Raw genomic sequence first — 25,207 nt, 5'->3', positions numbered from 1 at the left:
TTCAAATGGACTGTCAAAATCACACATGTAGTGAAAACTCTGCACAAACCAAGGTGGGTCACTACCATCCGCAATCCACATCCTGAAGACCCTCCGTGGGAGCCAGTGAGAATTTMCATCTGTAGGAAYTGGTCTTCAGTTCTTCGCTCACTAGTGTTMGGGGGGAAAAGAGTTCACAGTTCTGTCTGTGCAAAGCAACAAGAAACACTGCCTTAAACGTGCAAAAAAAGGACCCTCCATGCAAGGTCCCTGCGTAAGAAAAACTTGTGTATTTGTATGTGCTGACAACGTTCTAGGGAACCTAGGGAACCTATAGGTTTAGTATAGAACCTTTTCCTCACTAGCAAATTTCATCTTCAAAGCTTCCTTCTTCCCAATAAGCCAAGCCCAAGGAGTTGGCAACAGYGAGTCCTATGAGAAGAACAAAGTGCACAAATATGCTCAGAAAGATACTTGGAACTATTACTGTGTAAGAGATGCAACCTTACGGTGAGCCTACAGCAATCTCTCTGTAATGTATATGTTACTTAGCATGCAAGCTGTTGCAATACCTTTTAAATCCAGGGAATAACACCTCCTTCAGGGAGTTTCAAAGGGGAGCATTGCTTTAAACACTTGCAAAGCAAGCTACACACAGCTCACAGGCAGTTGGTTCGCAGTTGAATATAATGCTGGCTTAAGTGTCAGTTAGATGCATTTTAGTGAGAAATGTACCATTTCCTCCTAGCATCATTAAGCCATGAATGCAAACGATTAGCAGAACTACAACTGCTAGGTTCAAGCCGTCTTAACATTTATGTTAGTACATCCTAGCGCAGTGACACGGTTTCAGCCTGTGCCACTAGATTACTTTCATTAATTTCAACTTTAATCCATTCTCTCCACTCATGCTTCTAGATAATATTATGTTTTTGTTTTTTTCTTCTTTAATTTCAATAGCATTTCCATATTGCTTCCTTTGGTAAATGCTTAACTGGGCCTGTGCCTTTGAAAAAAATGAACTAAACATTTTTCAGTTCGAAACTTGAGCTTTTTTGCTTTACAGAGACATTTAAAAAGAAATAATGTTATTTACTCTTTTTAAAGATATTTTGTTTATGTTGATTCCTCGTAATACTTTTATACAATTAGATGTTACTGCTCTACTTTTATAGAAGGGTAAAAAGACAGATTAAGTGAGCCTCTCCAAGGCGCTGCCTTGGACAAATAAGAATGAAGGCTAATAAATACATTTTAGAAGCTGTATTTAAAAAAAATAGTTCTGTGAGAGGTTGTTTTTTTTTTTTTTTTTTTTTTTTTTTTTTTTTTTTTTAAGACAAGAGTATTTCTTCTGGTGAGTTTTTTTGGAAAACTGAAAACAAGAAGATTCTTCTGAAAATATTATGTGCCTTTTGTTTTCAGTTCAAGATTTTTTTTTAATGAAGCGGCACAATTTTATGCTGCGTAATAATACCAAATTTTCAGCCCAGCTCTAATTAGACTTGCAGTTCAATAGTCCGCCTTCAACTTCATACTCTGTGTTTTGAATTAGAGATGCTCCAATACACATTACCGATTCTAAATACTGATAGATACTAAGTTTTCACCTTTTTAAATGCGTGACTATATTTTAAAAGACCCCCCCCAAAAATCCCATGAACAGTTAGTAAGAGCAGACAGTGAGATAGCTCAGCAAATATGACCGGTGACCCAGAAAAGCCTGCTGAGCCTGGAAGATGGCGACAAGGCCTGCAGAGCACACCGGGGGAATCTCCAACACGCTCTCTGAAATCACAGACCACAGACTGACCCGGGAGCCCATCTGAAATCAAAGGCAGGCAGGCAGACACGCTCCCCTTAAARCAGAGAGGAAAACAAACGTTGTACAACGAAGTTTGAATCTTCACAGTCCAATTAGCCAAATCAAATGCCATTTTTAAATTTGACTTCTTGAGTTAAGGCAGTTTTTAGTACTTGCATGRTACGTAAAACAATTAGAGTTCTACCTTGTTCAGTCTAAACTCAGGCATCCTCACGCAGTTAGGGCACAGCTTATTCCAGAGGTATACTTCCGCTGCATTTATTGGAACTAYCTTGAAGCAAGATACTATTCAACATGAGTAAAGGGATCACAATCTAAATTATTATAAACTTCTTAAGAAGTAATCATTTCTCTCTTAAAATATTAAGTCCAAAAACAGCAATGACCAAYAGAGATCCTCAGGATTTGTAGGAACAGTTTAAAGCACCACAAAAACAGGAGAAAGTAGCCAAAGTTAAAATTGTCATATTAATCTAATCTAGTACCCTAAATAAAGTTGGGGGTGAGGGAAGGGATTTTTTAGATCACTTAGGTGCCTCAAAGCATATCTTTTTTCCCCCTCCTTTTATTTATTTTCCTCCTTCATATGAATTACGTGGTCCATGAATTGTAACAGAAATGCTGTTTCGGATCCTTATGTGATTTTGAAAATTCTTCCTAAAGACTAGGTTTTGAGGAATCCTGGTGAAAAAAGCACTCAGGTCTCTCTGAAATAAGCACAAATTAGACATCAAATTTCCATGGTTTCCTTCAAAAGCCCTGTCAGAAAACTGAAATATAAAAAGTGTCAGATGATATGGCTTAGAAAAATTCTTGTTTTCTAATGCATTTCAGTGACCCTGCTGCAAGAATTCCCCCTCAAGAGCAGGAAGTAGTTTAGTTCRCTTTAATTTGGAAAAGCAGAAGTAGAATCAGTTGCTATTTCCAGTAAAAGACCAGGTCATTCATGAGGAAGAATTCTGTTTCTTCTGGCAGAATAACTCAGTAGAGGCCCCAATGGAGAATATATATGATACTAAACGAGTATAATTCTCTTAGAAAGAAATAAGGACACAACATACAACTTAGACGGTAAAGGACAATGAAATGCATCAATATTTCCTTTTCAGATAAGTCGACTTTAACATCTCTAACATTTTAATCCTTAGTTTTAACTGTAAGTGAAATGTTTCCATCATAAATGGTAACACATGCCAATTAATAGTTGCAAGAAAACATCTGTTCTTGCTTTGAAGTAGTAAACACGTGCTATGACAGAAGAAGTTAAGATTATGGTAGAACATTGCCTAGATTGTATCCTCTTTTCTAATTGGAATTTTAATTGTCTTTTGTCTCTTTAAAATCACATGCTATTTGATACTTCCAAAAGCTTTCAATTAATCTGAGAAACTAAAAAAACAAACAAACAAAAATCCCACTCAGTGCATTTGCTGAAAGAAAAAAAAAAAAACCCAAAACATCAAGGGTGGAGCTAAGGCAGCCTTTCCTTAAAGGTATAGTTATGATTCACAACGATTTAAGTAAGAGCTGATTTAGGCCAGTGCTGAATGAATCTGAAGATCTTATTTCAATTATTCATAATCAGACTCAGTATAAATTATAATAGAGAAGAAAAAGCAAGAAAAATAGTATCTCCCCAGTTTTTTTTTTTAAGTCTCATCATACCTGTCAATGAATCTGCCTAATTAATAAAAATTCACTTCTGAATATTGTATCTCGGTCCAAGCTATCATCAAAAAATGCATGCAGAAGTTGTTAACCTTTAAAGCCCCCTTCAGTACAGCCTGAATTGCTAACCTAGGTTGCTAAATATGGTATTTAGCAGGAGTTTAAACCACTTAAATTAAAATTGGCAATTGTGGGAAAACAGAAAAACAATCTGTTTTCATTTTAGATGCTTTTACCTGTATTGTCTACTCCACGGACAGATTAACATACCACATAAAAATTTTTATGCCATCATACTCTCTACCATTGGAGAAATTGGCCAAAATAACAGATCTGCCAAAGAAAGAAAAGGTTCTTACAGAATAAGTGTCCTACGCTATGCTGGGTGTCATAAAATAAACAGCATTTCTGAAGTGAATGATACAAAGCAGCATGTTTCAAAATTAGTATCATTACTGTAACCCTGTTGCTATGGTCAATATGGATCACCAAGTCATGGTAACCGCTTCATTCCAAAATGAAATGATTAGAGGGGCAGGTCAGTGTATCATCATGTATTTCGAAAGGCTTGTTAGTTAACAAACTGGTACTTCTAAGACCATTATATTATTTTTCTTTTGGCYCTCATACCAATCTTCCACAGGACTTAATTAAGTAAAAGCATCAACTGGATCAGTAAAGCTTTCCTTACTGAACCTGTGACAAATTTTCAAGTATTCATCAGAATTCTGTCAAATCAGATTACCTTTAAACTAGTACACTTTACACAGGAAAACAGATAAAATACATTTTTGACTTATTCAATGAATTACTGTGACAAGTGAGCAGCTTGTGAGTGGGATGGAGGGCATGAATCTGATAAATAAATGAGAAATCTCTTCAGAGTGCAGGAGCCAAGCAGGACTCTGCCACCAGACCCTTTGTGCGTTGCTTCATATAAAACAGTTGCTTCTAAAATGAAAGACAGTAAAAACTACCTACTTGTGAGCAAACCCTTTAGCAGACTGTTTGTTACGGGCAGCTGCTATCAGGAAAYTGATATTAGCACTAAGGCTCAGATCTGTATCCCCGACTTGTGTGGAGTGAAATCCTACACAATCTGCTGAAACGTATGAGGGTTTGGTCCCAAAGGAGCAGAAACRAAGCCTGAGTAAGAGTTCTGCATCCCAGACTAGAAGCCAAGGAACAAATCTTCACAGAATCCCACATCACCAGTGGGGCAAAAAGAAAACTTGAATTGTTTTATCCAGTTAAAACACAGTCTTTACAGCTCTTTATGACCGCACATATCTMTCCCAGGAAATCAGGATAGAGCTACCTGAGTCCGAACTGTTGGTGCCAGAGACTTCCCTTACTGCAAGAATCCCTTACAAGAACCAAGAAATTCTGAAGAAACATTTTTGTCCTAYGTCTATACCGAAGATAGTAAGATTTATTCAGCATTAAAAAATATAGGACGAACTGGCCACCATCTTCCTCATGTATCTCAAAAACTGTTTCCGGTTCTTAAATTAGGAAGAAAATGATACGCTCAAGGTTCATTTATGTACGGAAAATGGCTTCTTGCTCTTAACAGTGACCACGCCAAAGGCCTCCTGACTACCAGCAAACACCTCTCCCAGCGGAGAAGCTGCGACGCGGCTCTCGGCGCCCCGGGGATGCCCCAGTACCACATTACCGGAGGTACGTGTCTCCCCCCGGGAGCCGAGCGTTGCTCAGTCGGAGCGAGTTTCGCCACCCGCAACCTCGGCAACCCCAGCAATGAGCAACGGAGCACAGAGGGAGCAAAAGCTTACTTAAATGCACCACAACTATTACTTACCAAGAGCATATTATATATATTGACAAAGAGTATAAAAGCAAACTGGGAGCTGAAATAAGATGGTTGCGTTTCAGTAACCAAGCAATTCTCTTTTTGCATATTTGCATGCCCCTCCAAAAGGTACATTACTRTATTCCAGGTTTAAAACTAACACCTTTTTTTATAGACAGACAGAGAGACAAGTGGCCACCATAGCAAACTTAAGCTGGTATAAAGTTTATTCCTATTTATGTAGGAGAAAAGCCAGACTAGCTAAAGTACGCAAGTGTAACTGCATTACAGGAAGTTATCTGTACATATCTAAATACACGGAGCTTTAGAGAGAAATAAATATCAGAAGGGGCTAAAAATATAAAATAAAGAAAACAYAGGCGGAACTCATAGAGAAGAGAATCACTCATGGATATGGCTGTGTCCATACATTTTCCTTTTTTACTCCAGGTACGTATTTCCCACTGACTTCAATGAGCATCCTGTATATAGGTCAATAACAGGACACAGAAAACCTAAGTGAGACCGCTATGCTAATGTCATTCTACAAAAGGCTAGCATTATTTGTAGAATAATCATTTTAAACATCTTCTCCAACAGAAAACTCGCTATGTTTCTACTGATGTCACTAAAAATTAAAAAGGCTAAAAAGATCAATTGCACAAAAACATAACAGTAACAGCCCATCCAAAAAACATTGTAAATTCCTTTTTATTACTGTATCAGTTTACTTCCTTTAATTTCATCCATCTCCGTAGAAATAATGAAAGAATGACAGCAAATGAACTTTTATAATTATAAAAATAGTGACTTCCATCTGCTAGAACTTGGAATTGCTGGGTCCCAACAATTTGCAGGCAGGCTTGATGCAAGAATCTATTTTTCTTGATAAGAACTGTATTCTGCTTGAGTAGAATATAATTAGGTAGCATGACTGACACGTGCTGTCACTTTGCACTACAACGCACTGAAAACAAACACCCACCCCCTTACCCACCCCCAACATGCCAGACCCACAATGTACAYGCTTGGACTACCAGGGAAACGGGAGCTTTGAAAATTCTTGGGACAYGATGCGGAACATCACAGCAAATGCGTCTTTCCACTGTGGCACGCTCTGGAGGACTAACATCTCGGCATTCCTGTCCACAAGTCAGTACGTTATTGAGACGAGCAGCAAGCAAATGCTAATAAGGAACAGTAATACTGAGATGGTGATACTAAGACTCTGGGAAAAACAGAATGCAAAATCAGAGYACAGCACTCCCCATTTTTAGTCTATAGTACCTGAGCAAAAATTCAGATCTTCAGAAGTCCTTAAGTGACCTCATAGCATCATGTTCCTATTCTTTTTGCACCTCAGATTTTTATGTAATTATCAGTTTAATTGTTTACCGCAGCGCATGCTAGATACACTCCGTGTTGTCAAATGAACAGATAAACTGAATAGACTGAATCATTCAACCATTTTCAGGAAGATTAAGTATACTTTATCCCTAAATGAGTCCACCAGAACTTTGTGGATCAATACAACAAACAAATGAGCTGCAAGTGTGAAGCTTATGTATCTTACCCTGCTCAGTCTTCCCATGCAGAAAAACACTGAGAAATGAACTCTCTTGGGGCGTACTGGGAGAAGTTTGCAGTGCTACCATTTAAATTGTAACTGTGCTTTAGAAAAAAGGTTCTTCCTAGCAATTTCTATCAGCAATGTTTTTTCACATAAAAGAGGAGGAAAAAGAAATATTTAAGTATAAATTCAGGTCTAGCAAATAATTTATTAGCCAAAGTCTTGTAGCAGTACCCCCCAAAAAAGAGCACTCCCACTCTCAAATATGCAGACTTCTATKGGCAGCTTGTCTGTAGCTTGAGGTTTTGCTTATTTAGAAGAATCAAATCCCTTCAGGCTCATCACAGAGGGAAAACAATTCTGATTTCAAGGTATGCTTTGAGTACTTTATTATATTTTCCCTTTAACGTTAAAATTTTTCACAGACAAATGGCACTTCTGAAAGGGACCTTCTCTTTTCCTCTTGGATAGCTCCAACTGTAAAATGTTTGTCTGATAAGTCGGTGACTGAGTGAAAGTAGAAATTTTACTTTAAATGCCAACAGATTTTCAGCATCAGAAGAGTCCAACTTATTGCTCCACTGAAACAAAATTAAGAGTAGAAATCCCACAGAAAATCACTTTTTATACGATGCCTTCTAAGTATATTTCTCATTTATTTAAATCTTGCAGGAAATCACTCCCAATAAACACTCAGAATTAAGGCAAGGCTAAATAGTATCAGGTTAAATACCATTATTATTCACTGAGGACAATTATCTCTCCAAACTTAAATTGTTTCAGATGATTGTGGTTAAACCTATCAACCACTTTCCTACAAGAATTAAACTTGAGATTTCTAATGGAATCTAGACCACTAAATCCCAGTGGCTGCAGTAAGGCTCAGGCTCCTGAAAGGGTCCGGCATTGGTGGATAAATCTTAGCCTTCCAATATAAGACTAGATCCGACTATCTTGACTATACTGAGGGATGAGCTGCTTTTCATGTTATACAGTTGTCAGTTTTTCAACGAGGACAGCTCCTCTGAACAGGAGGAGGTTAAAAACTCATCCTTTCTCCTGCTGACCCCGTTATTATTCAATATATAACTAGCTTTTCATGAACCGAAGAGTACACAAGTTAACAAGCGGCAAAACTGTTGACAKTTAAAGATCATTTAAGTTTGTGTTTCCTCGCAGTGAAAAAGTGCGAGGAATATCCAAGTATTTACTTGCCTGGCTGCTTTACTGTAAAAATAGTCACGCTACACTGCAATCAACTCAGGCACCCACAGAGAAATTAGGTCTCCTAAACGAAGGACTAAATAGTTCCATTTCTCATCATAATATATGCCTTTGCTTGTGTATAAGCACATACACAGTGATGTGCTCAAAACCTTTCCAATACTCGTCAGTAGTGCTCTGCAATGCTGTTATATTTTTAAACTCTCACCCACCTGTTGGTGGACATAGTTGCAACACTGCAGGTCTGCCTATTCAAAATATGCTGTTTTTTCTTTTAACTTAGGAGGGATAGAGGGCTTATTATCTGTACATGTGCATTGCTACAGCAACTTGTATACGTATTTTATTTCTTTTAGCTATTTATTCTTGCTTGTATGTATCTTAAGAAAGGCCACACACGAAATTTGAGCTGTAAAGTAAGTCAGAATTTATTGATATGGCTCTGCTATGAGAGCTCAATAGGTATGCAGCAGAGCAAGAGGGGTAAAGGGGCTGAATTATTCATTGAACTTTTAAGCATCAACAAATAACACTGGTAGTGAAGAATGCATGTTTTGCAGTAGTAGATGTGAGGTGTACACATAAAAGAAAACAGATGTTCCAAAAAAACATGAGAATATTACAAAGCCTGCTTTTTATAAGTAATTCTGAAGCAAAAAAGACACTAGCATGTTATTTACAGGAGGCACACAGCACAAGTGTTTAAATTTTATTTAGTGTAACATCTTGAACACTGTACCTACTGTATCAGCTTACAGTGAAGAGCTAAACTGATAAAACAACTGATAAAAGGAAAAGTCTTTCTTATCAAACAATTACAGTCCTGCAATAAAATAGCTGTTACCAACATAAACTTAGTATGAGAAATGAAAATATGTGAACTATACCCAACTCTCTCTCTCTGTGTGTATATATACACACACACACTCTCTGTAAGAAATCTTTAATATAAATAATTAAAATGCTCAGGCATTATTTCTGTTTTCAAACTTCACTGAAAATGTAGAATGTAAGACAGAAAAGCAAGTAAGGTGTAAAACAGTTAAGGATTCATATATACATGCACATAAGCATACCTATTATTTCCAGTTCAGAATCTGGCTCGCACAGAATCACTTTGTCAAATTTTCAATTTATAAACACAGAGACCCTGAGTCAGTTAAAAAAAAAAAAAAAAAAAAAAAAAAAAAAAAAAAAAAAAAAAAAGAAAAAGAAACTTGTGTAAGTTTCAAGAAAAGGACTGTGTAAACCATTAAGCTCAGCTTCAAAATTAAGCACCTTCTAAGATTACTGAAATTCAGACACTGCAGCTGGGATGCCTAGAAGGATGAGGGAGGATGGAGCTACTTGTCAGCAGCCGCAAGGATGAGCAAATCTGTAGGAATAAGAGACCAGTGCAACCCACTGCAAGACAGCGTTGAGAACCTAAGAAATAGACTCARCATATTAGCTGGTATATTCATCTTTGTCTAAATACTCAAGCTGTTGTATAAGGCAAAGCCTGTCAACAAGTGGAGAACAAACTTCTCTCAGGGTTTCAAATATTGACTATTCCACTGTCATTATGGCGCTTTCACAGGTACAACACCACAAAACTTGTCTATTCAGCAAATAGAAATTAAATAAGGTATAACGAGTAGGACTTCATAATATGTCTATTCCCTCTATCCCCATACCTACCCCCAGCATAAGTGGTATTGCAGCTGGAGGTAGTGCTGATACACTGTTTGGAATTAATCAGAATCATTTTGGTTCACCTGGATCAGACCTGGGGGAACAGCAGRCAGGCAGCAAGGTTTACTCTTGCTTGACAGATAATTGAAACTACCATGGACTCTAGGCTTTTTGATTTAAACAAAAGAAAATAAGCTTTTTTAAGGTAAAATGTCTTACTAACTTTAGTAAGTACTAACAATACAGTACTAACTTTAACCAGATTCATTTTATAGCATGCACCCCTCAAATCATTGCTGAGTGTAAGCAAGCCTTAGTCATCAAACACAAATGGGAGCACAATTCCTATTTGAATTAACAGTGAAAACAATACAACAATGAAAATAAACAGTGAAAATGGGAAGCTGATACTCTACCATATGATGCAACACTGTTTTCATGCTGAATTAACATTTGTCCAAAGGTATTTAACTTGCAGTTTGAAAATACTTGCTTTTACTACTATGGTATTTTTGTGAAAGATCCAGAAACTGTAATATTTCACATCATCTGTGTACTTCAATCTGTTTTGATTTCAGCTTTTGTTGGTTTAATCCTAACATCTTAACCCTCGTCTACTGCTACATCTTCTGAAGGATGGATGACTTATGGTGTCATTTGGTGTGTGTGTGGGGGGAAGGCTGGCGTTTAATCTTAATTTCKGTTATCATTTTGTACCTCAGTGAATGCAAATATTCTGCTCCTCCTTTTTAGTTTCGTAACTAACTCCAGTTAGTTATGTTTTATCATACAGACTTTTCAAATTTCCCATCTGCTTCTTAAAACCTAGGAAACATGAGAACGGCCACACCAGGTTAGATCAATACTGTGCCAACACGGTACCCTGCCTCTGACAGTGGCCAAGACCCAATGCCTAGGAAAGGGTAGGAGATCTTGGGCAATCCAAAAACGYTCCCCTTAGCCTGAGGCACTTTGTGGTGCAGGAGCTCTTTCCGTAATAAAACAGATTTCCCACTTCTGCTTTTCTTTGGGTTACTTTGAGAATTTGWTGTTCTAACTGCTCTCATTAACCAGAGCAAGAAAGCAAAGCACAGGAATTTTGGCTCCTGTGGATCACATCAAACTTACCAAAAAAGTTCAAGTTCCTGCCTCCCTGGCATGCACTTGCCCTGCTTGCCACTTSTGCCAGAGGGGACTGTACATCTAGCAGAGGCAGCAGGGACAGATGCGTGTCCCTGTCTCAATGGTTGCAGCTCACACTTTGAGTCAGCACAAAAATAACTTGGAGCAGGAACYGCAGTCATTCCTATCTGCTGCTCCTGCTGTGGCATTACTGACCCTGTGACAGCGAAAGAGAGAGAGACAGAGAGAGGCAGAGAGGCAGCGGATAACAGGCATCCGTAACGCCTTGAACTGCRGCAACTGCAACCGGAGGAATACTGTTGAGATTTGACATCGGCAAAGACTATCACGTTACTGAGGATAGCTCCAGGCACAAGCAGCTTGGAGCCTGACTCTGGCAGCGGCTGATAAATCCAGACAGACTGAATTTGAGGGGAAATAACAGTGGAGTGGATATTTCTCATATGTCACATGTTAGACCACTTGTTAAAAGGATATTTAAGACAGGCATTGCTTCCTATTTTCACTAAAAACTTCATAAATTTGCTAATTACAAAAATTAGCTAGATCTCAAAAACCATCACCTCTATGTCAGCATGGCAGAGCCTCCTTCTTGTGACACAAGTCACTTCCTCAGTGAGTTATCATCCTTGAACATTTGGTTACTCCTTTCCCACGCCAGGCCAAGATACCATCGAAAAGCACAAGAAGTAGTTTATAGCTTTAAAAACTCCTAAATAAGAAAACAGAGTTGCGATGAATTCTCCTCTCATTTCCTAGTAACATATGTATACCTCTATATAGAAGAAATTCAGTTGTTTTAAAGTCTGTATAAAAAAAATACCTTTTCCAAAGAATGGAGTAATTCAACAGTACTTCCACACTGAATTAACCGCAGCAATTATTTGTTATTTTGCTTTACTGCAAAGAATGAGAGCTATACATGAAATGAAAGCCTTATAAAATACAGCTCTATACTGAACTTTAGCATTATTTCTTGGACACTAATTTTGTATCCTGGTATCTTTGATACCATTGTTAGAACAAGCAGCTGACCCTTACAGAGAGATTCTGTAAATGTCAGTAGTACCTACACGTCTCRAGCAAGACCAGAAAGAATCCCATCCTGATAGGACCTGAGTAAGTCATGGCTAGGGGCCAATTATTCAGTTATCCGAGTAACTTCCAATTTGATAACTGAGASGACACAGAGGTACAGAAGCGTAAAGTGAGGTTGTAAATTAAATCAGGAGTAGAACAGCGATGGACACAAATATTTCTAAACCTGATTCACTGTTGCATCCACTGAAATGCTCAGTCCTATTCCTACTAGCCCCCCCGCACAATACCAAGGATTGTTTTTAGAAGGCTTAAAAGGATCAGTCCTTACCAGACTTTTGCCTGCTGCTCTAGAAGATACTCCAGGAAGATGACTGCACTCCCTTTACAAGCCTTATTACTACAACTAAGAGAACCGGAGCAGAAACTCCCCGGCAGGCAGTTCTACTCTCGCAGAAGCGTGTGAATGACCCTACAGCCGAACCGCACAGCTAGGCGGCCTCCCAGTGTACCCTATCACACCCCAGGAACCCTTTCAGCACAACATGAGCTACAGTAATCTTAGGAAAAGGCTGTGTGGCCCATAAAGAAATGTAAGAGAGAAAAGCACCATGCTACCATTTCTGTATCATCTTTTTACTCCGTTTAAGATTTCAAACATAGGTCTGCTTTGCTGGGAAGATGTCAGTCCACCTAGAAGCCATTCTGACTGACTCATTTTGAGTCAGCAGTTCCCCGGCAGAAGTTAGACCTACAAGGAGAAAGGAGCCTCATTGCTCTATGCTGTCGAGCACCGAGATTTTACAATTGCATCTACTAATATCTCCTGCTAACACCCTGCTTATTATTTAGTAACATCCGGCTAGCGAGTGCACATTTCCTTTTCATGTCCTTCATCCTATGTTGTCATGGTTCTGTATTTCTCCACGTGTAACTGAAAATCCATCTACCTAACCTGAATTCAAGCCTATCTAAACCACTCTAAAGTTTATTGCTTTCTTTGGCAGTTTCAGCTCAACAGAGGATTTCATCACATTTCAAGTTCTTTCTCTTTAGTCTTTAAACACAAGGCAAACAAAATCCTTCTTAATAGCTTTCTATCTRGAACACAATCAATTCACTTCCTTTGTATCAGACTGTGTCAACTCACGTGTTTTCTGGGTGCTAGTCTCTGACGCTACCCTTCTCAGGGCCCCAGTCCTTTCTGCAATTTCTGACTTTGTGCTTTAGTCATTTGTAGCTCAATTCCAAAACAGTTAATCAGGTAACTTCTCCCCCATCACACCAGAGAGGARAGGTGAGAAGTCTCTTAACGTCTCCCCACAAAGCTTACTGTATAAAATCCTCCAAAAGTTCAAGGAAAAAAAAAAGAGGAAAGATTAGATGCGGCATATAGTTCACTCCCAGAGATGTCTATCAAAGGGATCACTATCTAAGCTCCAGATGGCAGGTCTCCTACAGGAAGCAGCTGGTCCTTTGGCAGCATGTCCTCAGAAAGTGCCAATGGCTAAGTCCGTCTGTGGTGATTCAGGGCCACCACAGGAATATTGTGCTGAAATTATTTCAGCTGTACAAGCTGAACAATGAGTGGACTAGAGATGGTGGCCAGACCCACTGCTTTATCGCGTTATCATCCATCATGCCATACTTACTGTGCTCTATAGAGGAACATTCAAAAGTACCATGTACTTCTAACTCTTTTTAATATAACCGCAAAGCATATTGGTAAACTTGATCTATTACCAGGGCACCGGTGTCTCCAATTCCTTCAAGCACTGACATATGTTACTGCGTGTGTAAAACTTACAGCACTAAGCTGTGCAAGAAAAAGAACAGCACGTTATCTTTTTACGCACAACAGATGATACTCTTAATTCCTTGCTTAATTTTACTCAGCCCTTAATCAGAATAAATTTTGAAATTTAAGTTCGGTATTACTTGATTTACTATACTTCCTAAACTTAATGCATTCCATATCCAATATGCTAACCCTAAACTGATTTTTGTCAAATCTCCCCTATTTCTGATCAGTACGTTAAAGTACAGTTCAATTTATTTCCTCCTTTCATAAACTTTATTGAGAGGCATAATTAATTTGCTTTACCTACAAGTCCTTTAGAATCTCCTTAGGGTAGGAGAGGAGTCACTTATCTCCAGTCACACTTTTCAAGTCAAACACTACCTAGTTCCTTTTCCTTCTATAGAAAACTCTCCTCAACATTTTTAAGATGCTGATCAGAGATTCCTCATTACAATGTTTCTAAGATGACCAGCTAGCTTCTCCAAATGGTGGTTTTACTCAGTAGGTGCTCAGCAAATGTGTTTTGAGCTCCTGGGTAATGCACACAAGATTCATAACATTGATCTTTTCCACACCAGCTGTATTAGTCAACAGAGAATCTAGTCCCTTAAAGATCAGAACACCTTCTAGCTTACCGAAGTACACTGCTAGCTTAGGAAATGGACAATGACACACAATGTCAAGGTTTCCAGTAGGCTGCAAAGCCCTGCTCGCTCCACACATCGGTGGCACCAGCTGTAGCCCAATTAAACTCARTAGTGCACAGGTGTTCCCAGAAATGAGTAACAAAAGCAAACTTCCCTTTAGGGATCTTAAAAAAAAAAATTAAAGTCCTTTAACTTCTTCCAAAAACCAAACAGAAAGAGAAAATGGGAAAGAGAATGACATACAGAGGAATAACAAGAATCGGAACTATAACTTAATTAAATTTAATATGTTTGATATAATTAGAAAATACATGTACTCATCCTTTACCTGTACAAGTAAAGACTCATGAAACATATTAGGGCTTTGACATGAAAGCACACTTCTGTTTTTGCCCTATTTTAAAGGAGCTCTTTTAACTTGGAAAAGTAGCATGAATCACCCAAAAGACAAAATGTAGTATTTTTAAGTTCTGCTGATCTGAAGCTTCATCTTTTATCAACATCTGAAAGCAATCTGCAGCAAAGAAATTTTTGCATAAAAGTCACTCTCTCAACTCCCTACAACTTTTGGCAATTGTTCAATATCTCCGAGTAATTCATGTGAAATACCAAATGTAAAATGAGACTACCTAATTTTAGAAACTTCAGAAAGCTCACAACTGCAATACTCCAGAGAGCCAACTGAAAGAGGAAAATAAGGAAATTAATTCTATTAAAATGTATTAATAAACAAAAACATTTAATTTGCCTTAGAAATTTAATTCTTCRCTAAACGAAATCCACTTCATTTTCAAGCTAATAAATTAATCAATTCGGAGATTTGATGAGTTTCATTCATCAGTAAAATATTATTTCATTAAGGCAATAAACTTGCTCTGACAAAATGAGCAAGTGCCTGTTTATTAATTAAACTACTAGAGAGCCAAGATACTACAGTACAGTTGTCAGCACGTAAGATTCACAGATTAACATTCTCTTTTTAAAAATTAAGAGTACTTATACTAAGTAATTGATCTTATTCTCTTAATAGAAACTCTAAGAGAAGCTGTGTGGCCATACAGACAGTACAAACAATAAAAAGTTAATTATACTGGGAACAACACAGTCTTTTCAAGTGGAGGCAGTATTTAACTTTATTGATATGGCCAGCCAATACCATTGAATATCACTGGCAGACGGTCAATTGTCTTATAAATTATTCTAATACACTAACTGGCAACACAGCAGATTTTCAGCTCGTAAAAAGAAATACCATTAACACTTACTCCCTGACCTGTTTGTTTGTAATTTAATAAGGTAACAGCAATTCTACAAAATGGATTGTTCGATAAACGAGAAGCAGGTATTCCAGCACGCAAGATACTCCGAATTACCGCAGTCCGCGAGGCGGCTGCCTTTGGTAGGCCACGGGACAACATCAGCTCCCGAAATAGCCATTACAACAACTGCAGGGTGGTAATGTGGAATATTTTCAGTTCTGCAGCTCCTGGATGCAGGAGCTAGATGGACTGGGAGAACTGAGCTCGTTGTCTCTGTAAGAGATCTCAGAAGCCCTCAAAAGGCGTTTGGAAAATTAATGATCTCAGCTAAAAGATTGGATGCATTTAGCCAAGGTCTGTGATATTTTACAAGTTTCTTTTATACCGAAGTGCAGGAATGAATCAAGGCAGAAGAAACAATACCTTGTGAACTAAAACTGGAAAAAARGATCACTGATTCTCTGGGACTTGAAACCTGAATCTTATACCGTGCTCTTCTTGTGCTAATATAAATGACTTAGCTTACTGCTCCACTGCACTGCACTATACCAAAGCTCTTTGAAAGAGGCAAAAAGACAAAGCTCCACAGAATCCTTGAAACCCCATTCATRTAAAAACTGTTTAGTTTGCTGACAGACTCAGAGACAGGACGAGAGATTTCTGCCCYGAGCTAAAATCACATCCCTTCTTTGGCAAAGGATGCCAACACTGGTATTAGGAAAGTTTTTCAAAGCAACAGCCATCAATAATTTGTTATCAATTTGTGCCTAAAAATAATGATCCTTACCTCTCTTTCATTCTTAACAGCATTGGAGATGCTGCTTGATGACCACAGTACTCGTGAAAAACTCTCTTTTTTTAATTAGGGTTGCATGGAAATAGAAATCTCAATGTAAAATAGCAAAGTTGCTCTGTGAATTAACAAGACTCCTATCCATTCTATTTCTGATTCAGTCTTAAAATCAGTCAGGCAACTTACTTTTCAAGAAGCATTTCACAAGCTTGGTCCTGTTCCCAGCAAAGTACAAAGCTGTAAGCTCACAGACTATGAAAAATAGTTCTACAGATGCTRCATAACTTCTGCCTAAGCTTGCTTGGAAAAACTCAGGGCAAGAAGTTTTTGAAGAATAAAATCACCACCTTTTCAGGACTACTTTGCTTTCACTAATATTTAAACATTCAAAGGCTCAATAAGCAAACACAAAGGTAATATCCAAGAAATGACCAAAAAAAAAAAAAAAGATTTAATTCACTGTTTAAAGCTTCAAGAGAGGCTGGAACACTGCTAAAAAGATACATTTTAAGACTGTTTTTTGAAGCTGCTCTCAGAGAGCTCTTTGCTAAAATCCTGCTTAACAGTGAAGAATGGGTTGAAAAGCAACCAAGAAAGGAATTAAATTTTTCATCCTTTGATGACTTTTTTCTTGGTACCTAGTAAACCTAATTAATGCACTCTGGACAATTTCGGGGGCAGACATGCCCTTCAGCATTAAAAATATTTTTTGTTAACACCAGTAAGAATCCTGAAGACATCAGAGTAGGATTTTTTTTTCCAAAACTGTTTTAAGTTCTATCTGTAAGAACATACAATAAAGAAATGCTTCAGATGCCTTATGTATGTCACACTTCAAAATACATATTACACTTCATAATACACTGCAGCAACTGACTTTACACAGACGTGAGCTGTTTGGGGGTTCTGTCTCAATTYCTGAGCAAGGGTCTAAGGGCAGAAAGGAAAATATGGCTTAAGCCAGCAGTTTAGTCATGATTCTCACATGTACAAAAGATATTAGGATTAGCATTATTATGCTACCAGTACCGCCCATTAAATAGAGAAWGTAGAGTCAAGTTCCACCATTCAACGCACATTTTGGGGAACAAGGGAGCCTTTACAGACTCCTGCTTCCTTGTGCAGACACACAGCACATCACAATTTGGCCCTGAATTTCAAGAACAGCTCAATGGTTTCTCCCAGTTTCATTCCACTGGTCYGGAGGGCTTTTCTACAAAGGTTGGAGATGAAATAGAAATAAAATAATAAAATAAAAATCCTTCTGACTGCAAATATAACCAAGGGAGAACTCAATTTTAGAAAGCCTTGAAAGGCATTAAAACGTTATAATGAGATTTTTTTTTTCTCCTTATACAACAGTGGATAATCCTCAGAATTACAAGTCTCTTTTTACATATAGTCATAAATTACGTTGTTAAAATATTGATATAGTCAGACCTGGTTAATTCAAGCCGGTTTTGCTTCTCATTAAGGTTTAACAGAGGCTGAAGCACATACGGTAGAACATCTTTCAGACTTTGGGACACGGGGAATACAGCGAACATGAATTAGGCTGGAATACAACAGCAACCGAATTGCATGAGAAATAAAGAGAACACTGATGTGGAGAAAATGTTTTTCTCTTGGGCTAATGGTAAGAGACAGAAATACAGACAACCAACCTCCCAGGAGAGTTACCATGCGAGTAAGTCTTCTGTAGCCTCTCTCAACTGCCACCTTCTTTGCCCAGAGAGCTCCCCTAGCTTTTATCAGAAMCCCTCCCTGCACCCGAAGCACGTCTCACACGGTGCGAATATMATCTCTCCGGCTGACGTTTCATCCGCAGCGATCCATCACGGCTCTAGGGGGGAGCTCAGGCTCGGGGTCGCCCAAATGGGCTATGTGATAAATCTAAACGTACTTTAAATGAAATAATAAGATAAGTCTACTGTGAAATAGGAGAGTAGTTCAAAGTAACTACATTAAAAAACACTTTTCTTTACAAAGTCATCACTTGGCAGAGTGGCAGCACATGCACTGTAGCTTTAGATCAATACAAGATCCAACTGTATTTAATCTGGAAGAAACAGCAGCATGCAATAATTGTGACAACAACAAACACATTTTTGAGAAGTGTTGAAAAGAAGCGACTCTTTCGAGGCAATCCTTAGTTGTCTGTACTATCACAGACTGCAGACCAGGCAACAGCAGCAAAATGTCTTTTGACTAAAAAGTTCACTGAAGAAAAATAAGCAAAGTCATTTAACAGCTCAGATCTAGTCTCCAGATATTCAGCCCAAGTGTTACTACGATGACGACTGTTATTTCCTTATCAGTAAATTGCCTAACCTGAAACTAAGTGACAAGACAAACCTTAAAAAAAGTAGTAAGTTCTACTTTCTGTTGASTTTACGTTCCCGATGACAAAGACACTCACAAGAAAATTCTTTGTTGCAAAAGATCTACAGTGGAACGTCAAACAGTTGGGGAAAAAAGAAAATCCAATCACATTCCTAAACCAACATTAAACCGCTCAACAAAAATATACGAATATAAAACACACACACACACAAAAAAAAAAAAAAAAAAAACAATAAAACCCTGCTGGTCTACTCTATGGTCACACATTATTACCACAACTTAGTTGCAAAAGCACAGCAATATCTAGAAGAGGTAGAGAAACACTCTTACTACTGTTACGACTGTAGTAAAATGATGAAGAAATTTCAGAGACAGATTGCAAATAGCATTTTTACCAACAAGCAACCAGTGGAAACAACCTATTTTATTTATTTAAAAACAAAATTACTAAGTATAAACTCTCTTAGTAGTTCTTAAATCTTGGGAAAAGACATCTCCTTCTGTGTTCCAGAAACTGGAGTCATGCATGCAGAAAATTYAATGCACAACACTTTAAAACTACAAAAATTGCTGATTACACCCACATCTGCCTGTTACAGCCAGTTGCAGATATCTGGTAGAGACATCTGGAATTTTAAAGCATTGCTCAAATGAAACCACACAGCCACAGGAAAAGAGAAAGGCTTTCTCTCCAGCAGAATACAACTCTGCTCTCTCCCTTGAAATAACAAAACCAGAATTTCCCTGCCCATACATTTATCCTTAATCTATCCTGTTGCCTTTTTAACCAGAAGACAGAAGGAACACATCCTCCCGTATCAAACTACACCATCTGTCTGACAATTAAACACTGGATAAACACTTCTTTTTCTTTTACTGTACATCAGAAACAGGGTACTTCACAATGTAGAAGTCAAAGAATATAACTCCTATCAGGCATTCCAAGTCCAATTACATTTGAAGGCGTTTCTGGGCCTTACAGCAGAATTAAAATGTAATTCCTCAATCTGTTCCACAAGTGGAGCTTGACAACACAGCTCTGTCATTTCTGAGTGCGCACCACTGTATGGCTCTACAGAGGCTAACGAACTAGACACTAAAGTCTGGGCAATCCCTCCTTAAGCAAAAATCTGTGCTGCTGCCACAATTTAAGCGTGATGAGGTTGGAAAATCTTATGACAACGCAGGCGTTTTCCCTTGAACTCTTATACGATAACCACAATGGATACGGATAGCAAATAAAGCTCAGGCCTCCATTATTTATCATGTGGCAAGCTGGAACTTCCTTCTCGGACATCAACAGAAAAGAAAATGAAACATTCACAAGCACCCTAGTTTTCCCCATGCACTGCCCCTGTAGCGCAGAGCTACAGCTGCAGCTGGGCTGCGCTGGTCTTGCATGGAAGGTGCAGCGCTCGGCGAGGGCGATCCTGACAGCTGGTGCCTTCGGAGCAGGGCACCGTTTTCCAGGAGGGCACCACTGCCCAGCTGCTTTGCAGCTCCTCTGATTTCACCAGGCTGAGTTTTCAGCAGAACCCTCCACCTGCTATTGTTTAAATCAAATCAACACAGAACAGTTTCAATACCATCATAGTCTGCACTTCTATAAAAATGTAAATGACAAAACGTTTGGAAGCAGAGGTCTAGCCTCATCCAGAAACGTGCAAACGTATTTCCCATTATATGGTAAGTGGAATTGTATGCACGCAGTCAAGGAAGAGCTGCCTAAATCTTACAGTTATAATACATTCCTTTACCTGTATTAAAACCTGTATCTGTGCGATGTGATCCAGTGTAGACTCAGAAGTAGATACGGGATAAAATTCTCCCCAAAAGCAAGGTATTATTCAAAATTAGGTTTTCTACYGGAGTGCACATTTTCTACCAGTTCTCTGAGAAGGTGGCATGAGAGATGCTTAAACAAACCAGGATGCAGTATTAATCRTTTCTAAACCAGAAAGGCATCAACCCTGCCCTTCCCAATTGTATGGAGGGTATATGGAGGGGAAGACAGGGAGTCTGCTAAAGGGCAAAGAGGCTCTCATACCGAGATAAGGTAATACGAGAAAAAAAATCCCTCAGGAAACTCCATACTAAGACTACAGAAAACTACAGAAGTGGTCACAAGGACAACAGGGAAAGCTTCAGAAAATAGGAGTAAAATACAAAAATGAAATAAATAAGTAAATATAAAATTATCACTACCAGAATAGATTGCTATTACTTAAAGATAATTGAAAGATTCAGARAACATATTTCTCAGATTTATTAGACAGAACAGTTGTGGTTGTGAATAGTGTGCCAGATTAAATGACAAAGATTGTGTTAAAAAAAAAAAAAAGGGAAAAAGAAAATACAGGCTTTAAGAAAACACTATCACTAGGGTAACATTCATAACTGAATGCTCTTTTATGGCTACTTTGCATGGTGGTTAGGTCTGCTCCTTGATCGATGGGAGGACAGATCCTCCAGCTCCTGTCTTGTCAATTCTTTGCATAAGAAACCTNAAAAAAAAAAAAAAAAAAAAAAAAAAAAAAAAAAAAAAAAAAAAAAAACTCACAAAGCAAAGCAAATTAAGTTACAGGACTTCTGCTGAATCAGATGGTGAAACCAGCCCTCTTTTGAAGGGAACTGGGATGAGGAACTAGGTTAAGACCAGAGATGGTGAAAAAGGAGAGGATTGTAATTCAAGTTTTGCATATCCTACAAAATGAAAAGGACAAACTACTACTGACAAAGTGTCTTTCAGAAAGAGTCTATCATAGCACACTTTTTAAAATCTAAGATTTAAAAAATGTAAAATGAGGTCTCACTTTCCCTGCTTTAACTTTTTTTCTTTTACCTTGGTTATCTATATATAACWAAATGGCTAGTGTAAAGCTTGATGCTATGTGCAAGTCCCACTCTTAAGCCTGGTCTCTTGGTCCTTGGCCAGACAGGCTGTAGCTGTGACTGCTTTCAACAACCATGGGGACTCCCAGAYTGCCTAGTAATACAGACGTGATAAACACCAGATATTGGTCCCAGATGACRTTTTAGTTGGAATGCACAACACGGAAGAAATGGCAGTTTTAATGTCTTTATGCTGGCGTTACATCAGTTAAGAAGGTCAGGCAATGCCTGAACCCACATAAGCCTTCCAATATTCAATTAACCTGTCAAAATTATTTGAATCAAATACCGAATTTATACTGGATTGGTACTTTACTTAATATAGCTATGCCATTTTTTATTTGATACGAGGAAATCAACCCACACAGCTACAGGCCTTCCACAGGAAAGTTGACAATTCAGAATCTACCCAGACAGAGATGTCTACCTGTGCATTTTGGTCGCTTTACATAAGGATCACTACTGCCCTCAAAATACTTGACCTTCTGTCTTCCAGAGGCAAAGACCTGCACATGAAGAACGACTCACCGTTCAGTTTCCCCCAAGGATTTATTGTAATGAGACATGCAGAGGCACTAATAGATGGTGAGAGAAGTGTGGGCTAAGCTATTTGAGAACTATTGATCCACTACAGCCAGGGAGATTATCACACAACTTTCCTCGCTTAGGTGCAAAGTCCTCACAATATGGAAAATTTCAGGTGAAATAACTTGAGTCAGGAAAAAAAAAAATCCAACTCTCCAACCAACTCTCAATACTGCATTTAGTGACTGTTGCAATAACACATATGCTGTGTGGCCTAATTTATTTTCAAAGCTTTACAAATATCAGTTAATGAATCTTTTACCACTGTAGTTTTACTCAGCAACATTACCTTTTCTATATGATTGAAGCTGAAAATTCTTTAAGTGGTAGAGAAGTACCCATTTCTAAAGAGAATGCTCCATGACCTCCTCCTACTTGATTTGTACCACACAACAGGTAAAAGCTTTAAGAAAAGGATAGAGGAAATACATGCATTTATAGAATGAACTATAATCATTTTTCTGAATAATATTCAAATTAAAATACATATCCACAACACAACAGTTAGTAATGCAGTTTTACTAGAAGTTTAATGAGAGATATGTGATCAAAGTTGGTAGTTTTGCATTGCAACCAGCTGAAGAGCTAAAATGTCACGCACAGACTGATCGCTGCCCATTTATTGACCCACAAACAACTTCATATGGCTACAGAACTCCTCCGCCAGGTCTTTACAGTGCTACGATCAAGACCAACTTCAGGAGAGCTGCTTTATTTGTGCACTGTATTCGACCCATAATTACATCGTTAGGAATTTTTGTTATTGGTATCAGTTAAAACCTGGACGATGCTTCCCCAGTAATCATTGCAATGAAACTTTCATCTCTACACTGTTAAAAGATTCATTTTTTCATTTCTGGTCCCTACTTGTTCTTGAAGCTGAAAATTGCACCAAGAGACAGTGATTTGGTGACAGGGGTAAATGCAAAGCAAAACAGAAGCCAGCAGCTTGCTGCAGCCCAGCTATTAAGACGCAGAAAGTTCAGTGTATTAGCTCAGTACACCACACCTCTACTCAAAGCACCTGAAGTACTCTCATACAGGATATAATTTGTTTATCCCGACACGGACGGGAAACCTTCTGAGCAATTCTGAAATCATACAGGACTTCTTGCTATTTTATGATACCAGCAAAGGAGAAGTTTGAACTATGTGAAGCTATGACACTGTTCCCTCCAGTAAGGTGGCATAAAAGAAAAAAGCAAATAAGTAGAATGAACCAAGAATAATTAAAAAAAAAGTGAAAAAATTCTTTTTCTGAGGACAGAAACAAGTTAGATACTAGTTTTCAATAGTCTGTTTTTGTAACTTTATCATAAAATCCTTGCCTAGAGTTTTAGATTATGTGACTGACATAAATATGTAAAAGACAAGAACAGACTTTATTCAGAACAAAATTAACAGACAATAGGTGTGCCAGGAAGCTCTGCAAATCCAAATTGCTCTCTAGAGCACAAAAAGCAGATCTTGGTCATAAAATAGTCTCTTATCATTCACACACATTAAAAAAACCTTCCTAAGTTATTAATATATGCAATATGACTCTTACCTTTGATCTCTACTTGGAACAAGAATTGCAAGTGCAAGATGCTGCACTGCAGCATAAGGCTTTAGGAAAACTATTTACCTGTTTAACACTATGTATTAATAAACAGTTAATCAGTCCACATCTATTACTTATTTCTTAATGCCTTACTAAACAGCTCATCTCATTACCTGTCTGTATCACACACATTTTAACAATGACATTATCGATAGGTCAATTAAATACTCTGTTAAAACAACACAAGACCAAAGTATACGTTGTACACTTCACAATCGAAYCCTTGGCGTCCTTGGTGCACACTTTAAAACCTAACCCCACGTAAGCGTGCTTGATTATTTAGTGTTGTGCAAATAAGCCATTAAGTTCCTAAGAAAACCTTCACATTTCCCAACAGACTTTCAACTCATTTTTCTAATCTGAAAGAGTAAAGCTGATTTGAGAAGTTTATTGTCTTGGTACCCCTGCTGTGTGTAATGCATTTCCTTCATACAGAAAGTTTGATTCTACTACTGTTATCTCTCATCTTTCTAACAAACAGCCTCCTAATGACAAGAAAAATTTTATTTATTGCATATTACATTGTTGTTTGCATCTCACCAAATTTTGCTTCACCATCAACATAATGAAAATCTAGCACAAGAATAACAGAGTTGTTACTGTCCTTTTAAGAGAACAGTACATTTCCTWAAGAACTTGGTTAGCTGAACAGCTTTAAAAGTTGCTGAGTATTTGAAATAACCAGCTTATAACCAYTGTATTCTATACTGCTGAATGTCTTGTAAATCTATAGTTTTTACTCCTACGCAGTTCAGTAAATCATAAAATTTATACTAGTACCTTCTCCTGTCCCATCTTAAAGGCTGCATTCCAGTCCTGATAAGAAAGCACGGCTAGYTTTGATTACTAAACCCACCAAGATGGGTTCCCATGGAGTTGTGACACTGAAGTCTGAAGTGCTGTCACAACATTGCTATTTCAGTCTTTTTCAATGTGTTTTAATCTTGGTATCCTGGCTGAACTGAAATCTCATTTAGATCTGACTATCATTTTCTCTAAATTAAATGCCTTAGTGGTTTYGTGCACAATCTCATTCTACATTTTATATACCTGTTAAAGAAACACATTTTTCCCCTCTGAAGACATAAAACCACATTGGTTTTGTGACTGACAACGAAGCTGGTTTAGCAAGTTTCCTGCCTGCCTGTCCCTTGACTGCTCATTGCTGTCTTTGGGAACGCCAGCGTGCGTCTCCCTGAGTTGTGCTGTTTTACCATTTACAGTAGAGCTGCACCGTAAACCAATCAGCGATATGGTATTGATTAGAAATAAACTTCCATTTCCATTAGAAATAAACTTCACATTATTCAAGTTGTTTCTGGTGTGAAAATTGATCCCATAAAGCACTGTACT

The 25,207-nt window shown here is 38.0% G+C and overlaps 1 protein-coding gene across 2 annotated transcripts in view; it reads right to left on the bottom strand.

Annotated features, from left to right (window-relative positions):
- The window catches only part of CCSER1 (coiled-coil serine rich protein 1), a 686,381-nt gene that overhangs the window by 61,945 nt on the left and 599,229 nt on the right, over positions 1 to 25,207 (bottom strand). Inside the window, exon 10 of one of the 2 annotated variants that reach the window (XM_085299944.1) lies at positions 162 to 185. The exons of the other annotated variant lie outside the window; for it this stretch is intronic. Coding sequence (XP_085156070.1) covers positions 174 to 185 — 12 coding nt within the window. The 3' untranslated portion in view covers positions 162 to 173. Of the gene's footprint in view, positions 1 to 161; positions 186 to 25,207 lie in introns of those variants that run through there. 2 annotated transcript variants of the gene reach the window in all.

The sequence above is a fragment of the Rhea americana genome, unplaced genomic scaffold (assembly GCF_003343005.1).
Source record: "Rhea americana isolate MKP2758 unplaced genomic scaffold, rheAme1 scaffold_157, whole genome shotgun sequence".
Classification (NCBI taxonomy): Eukaryota; Metazoa; Chordata; class Aves; order Rheiformes; family Rheidae; genus Rhea; species Rhea americana.
This window is presented reverse-complemented; position numbering and strand designations above follow the sequence as displayed.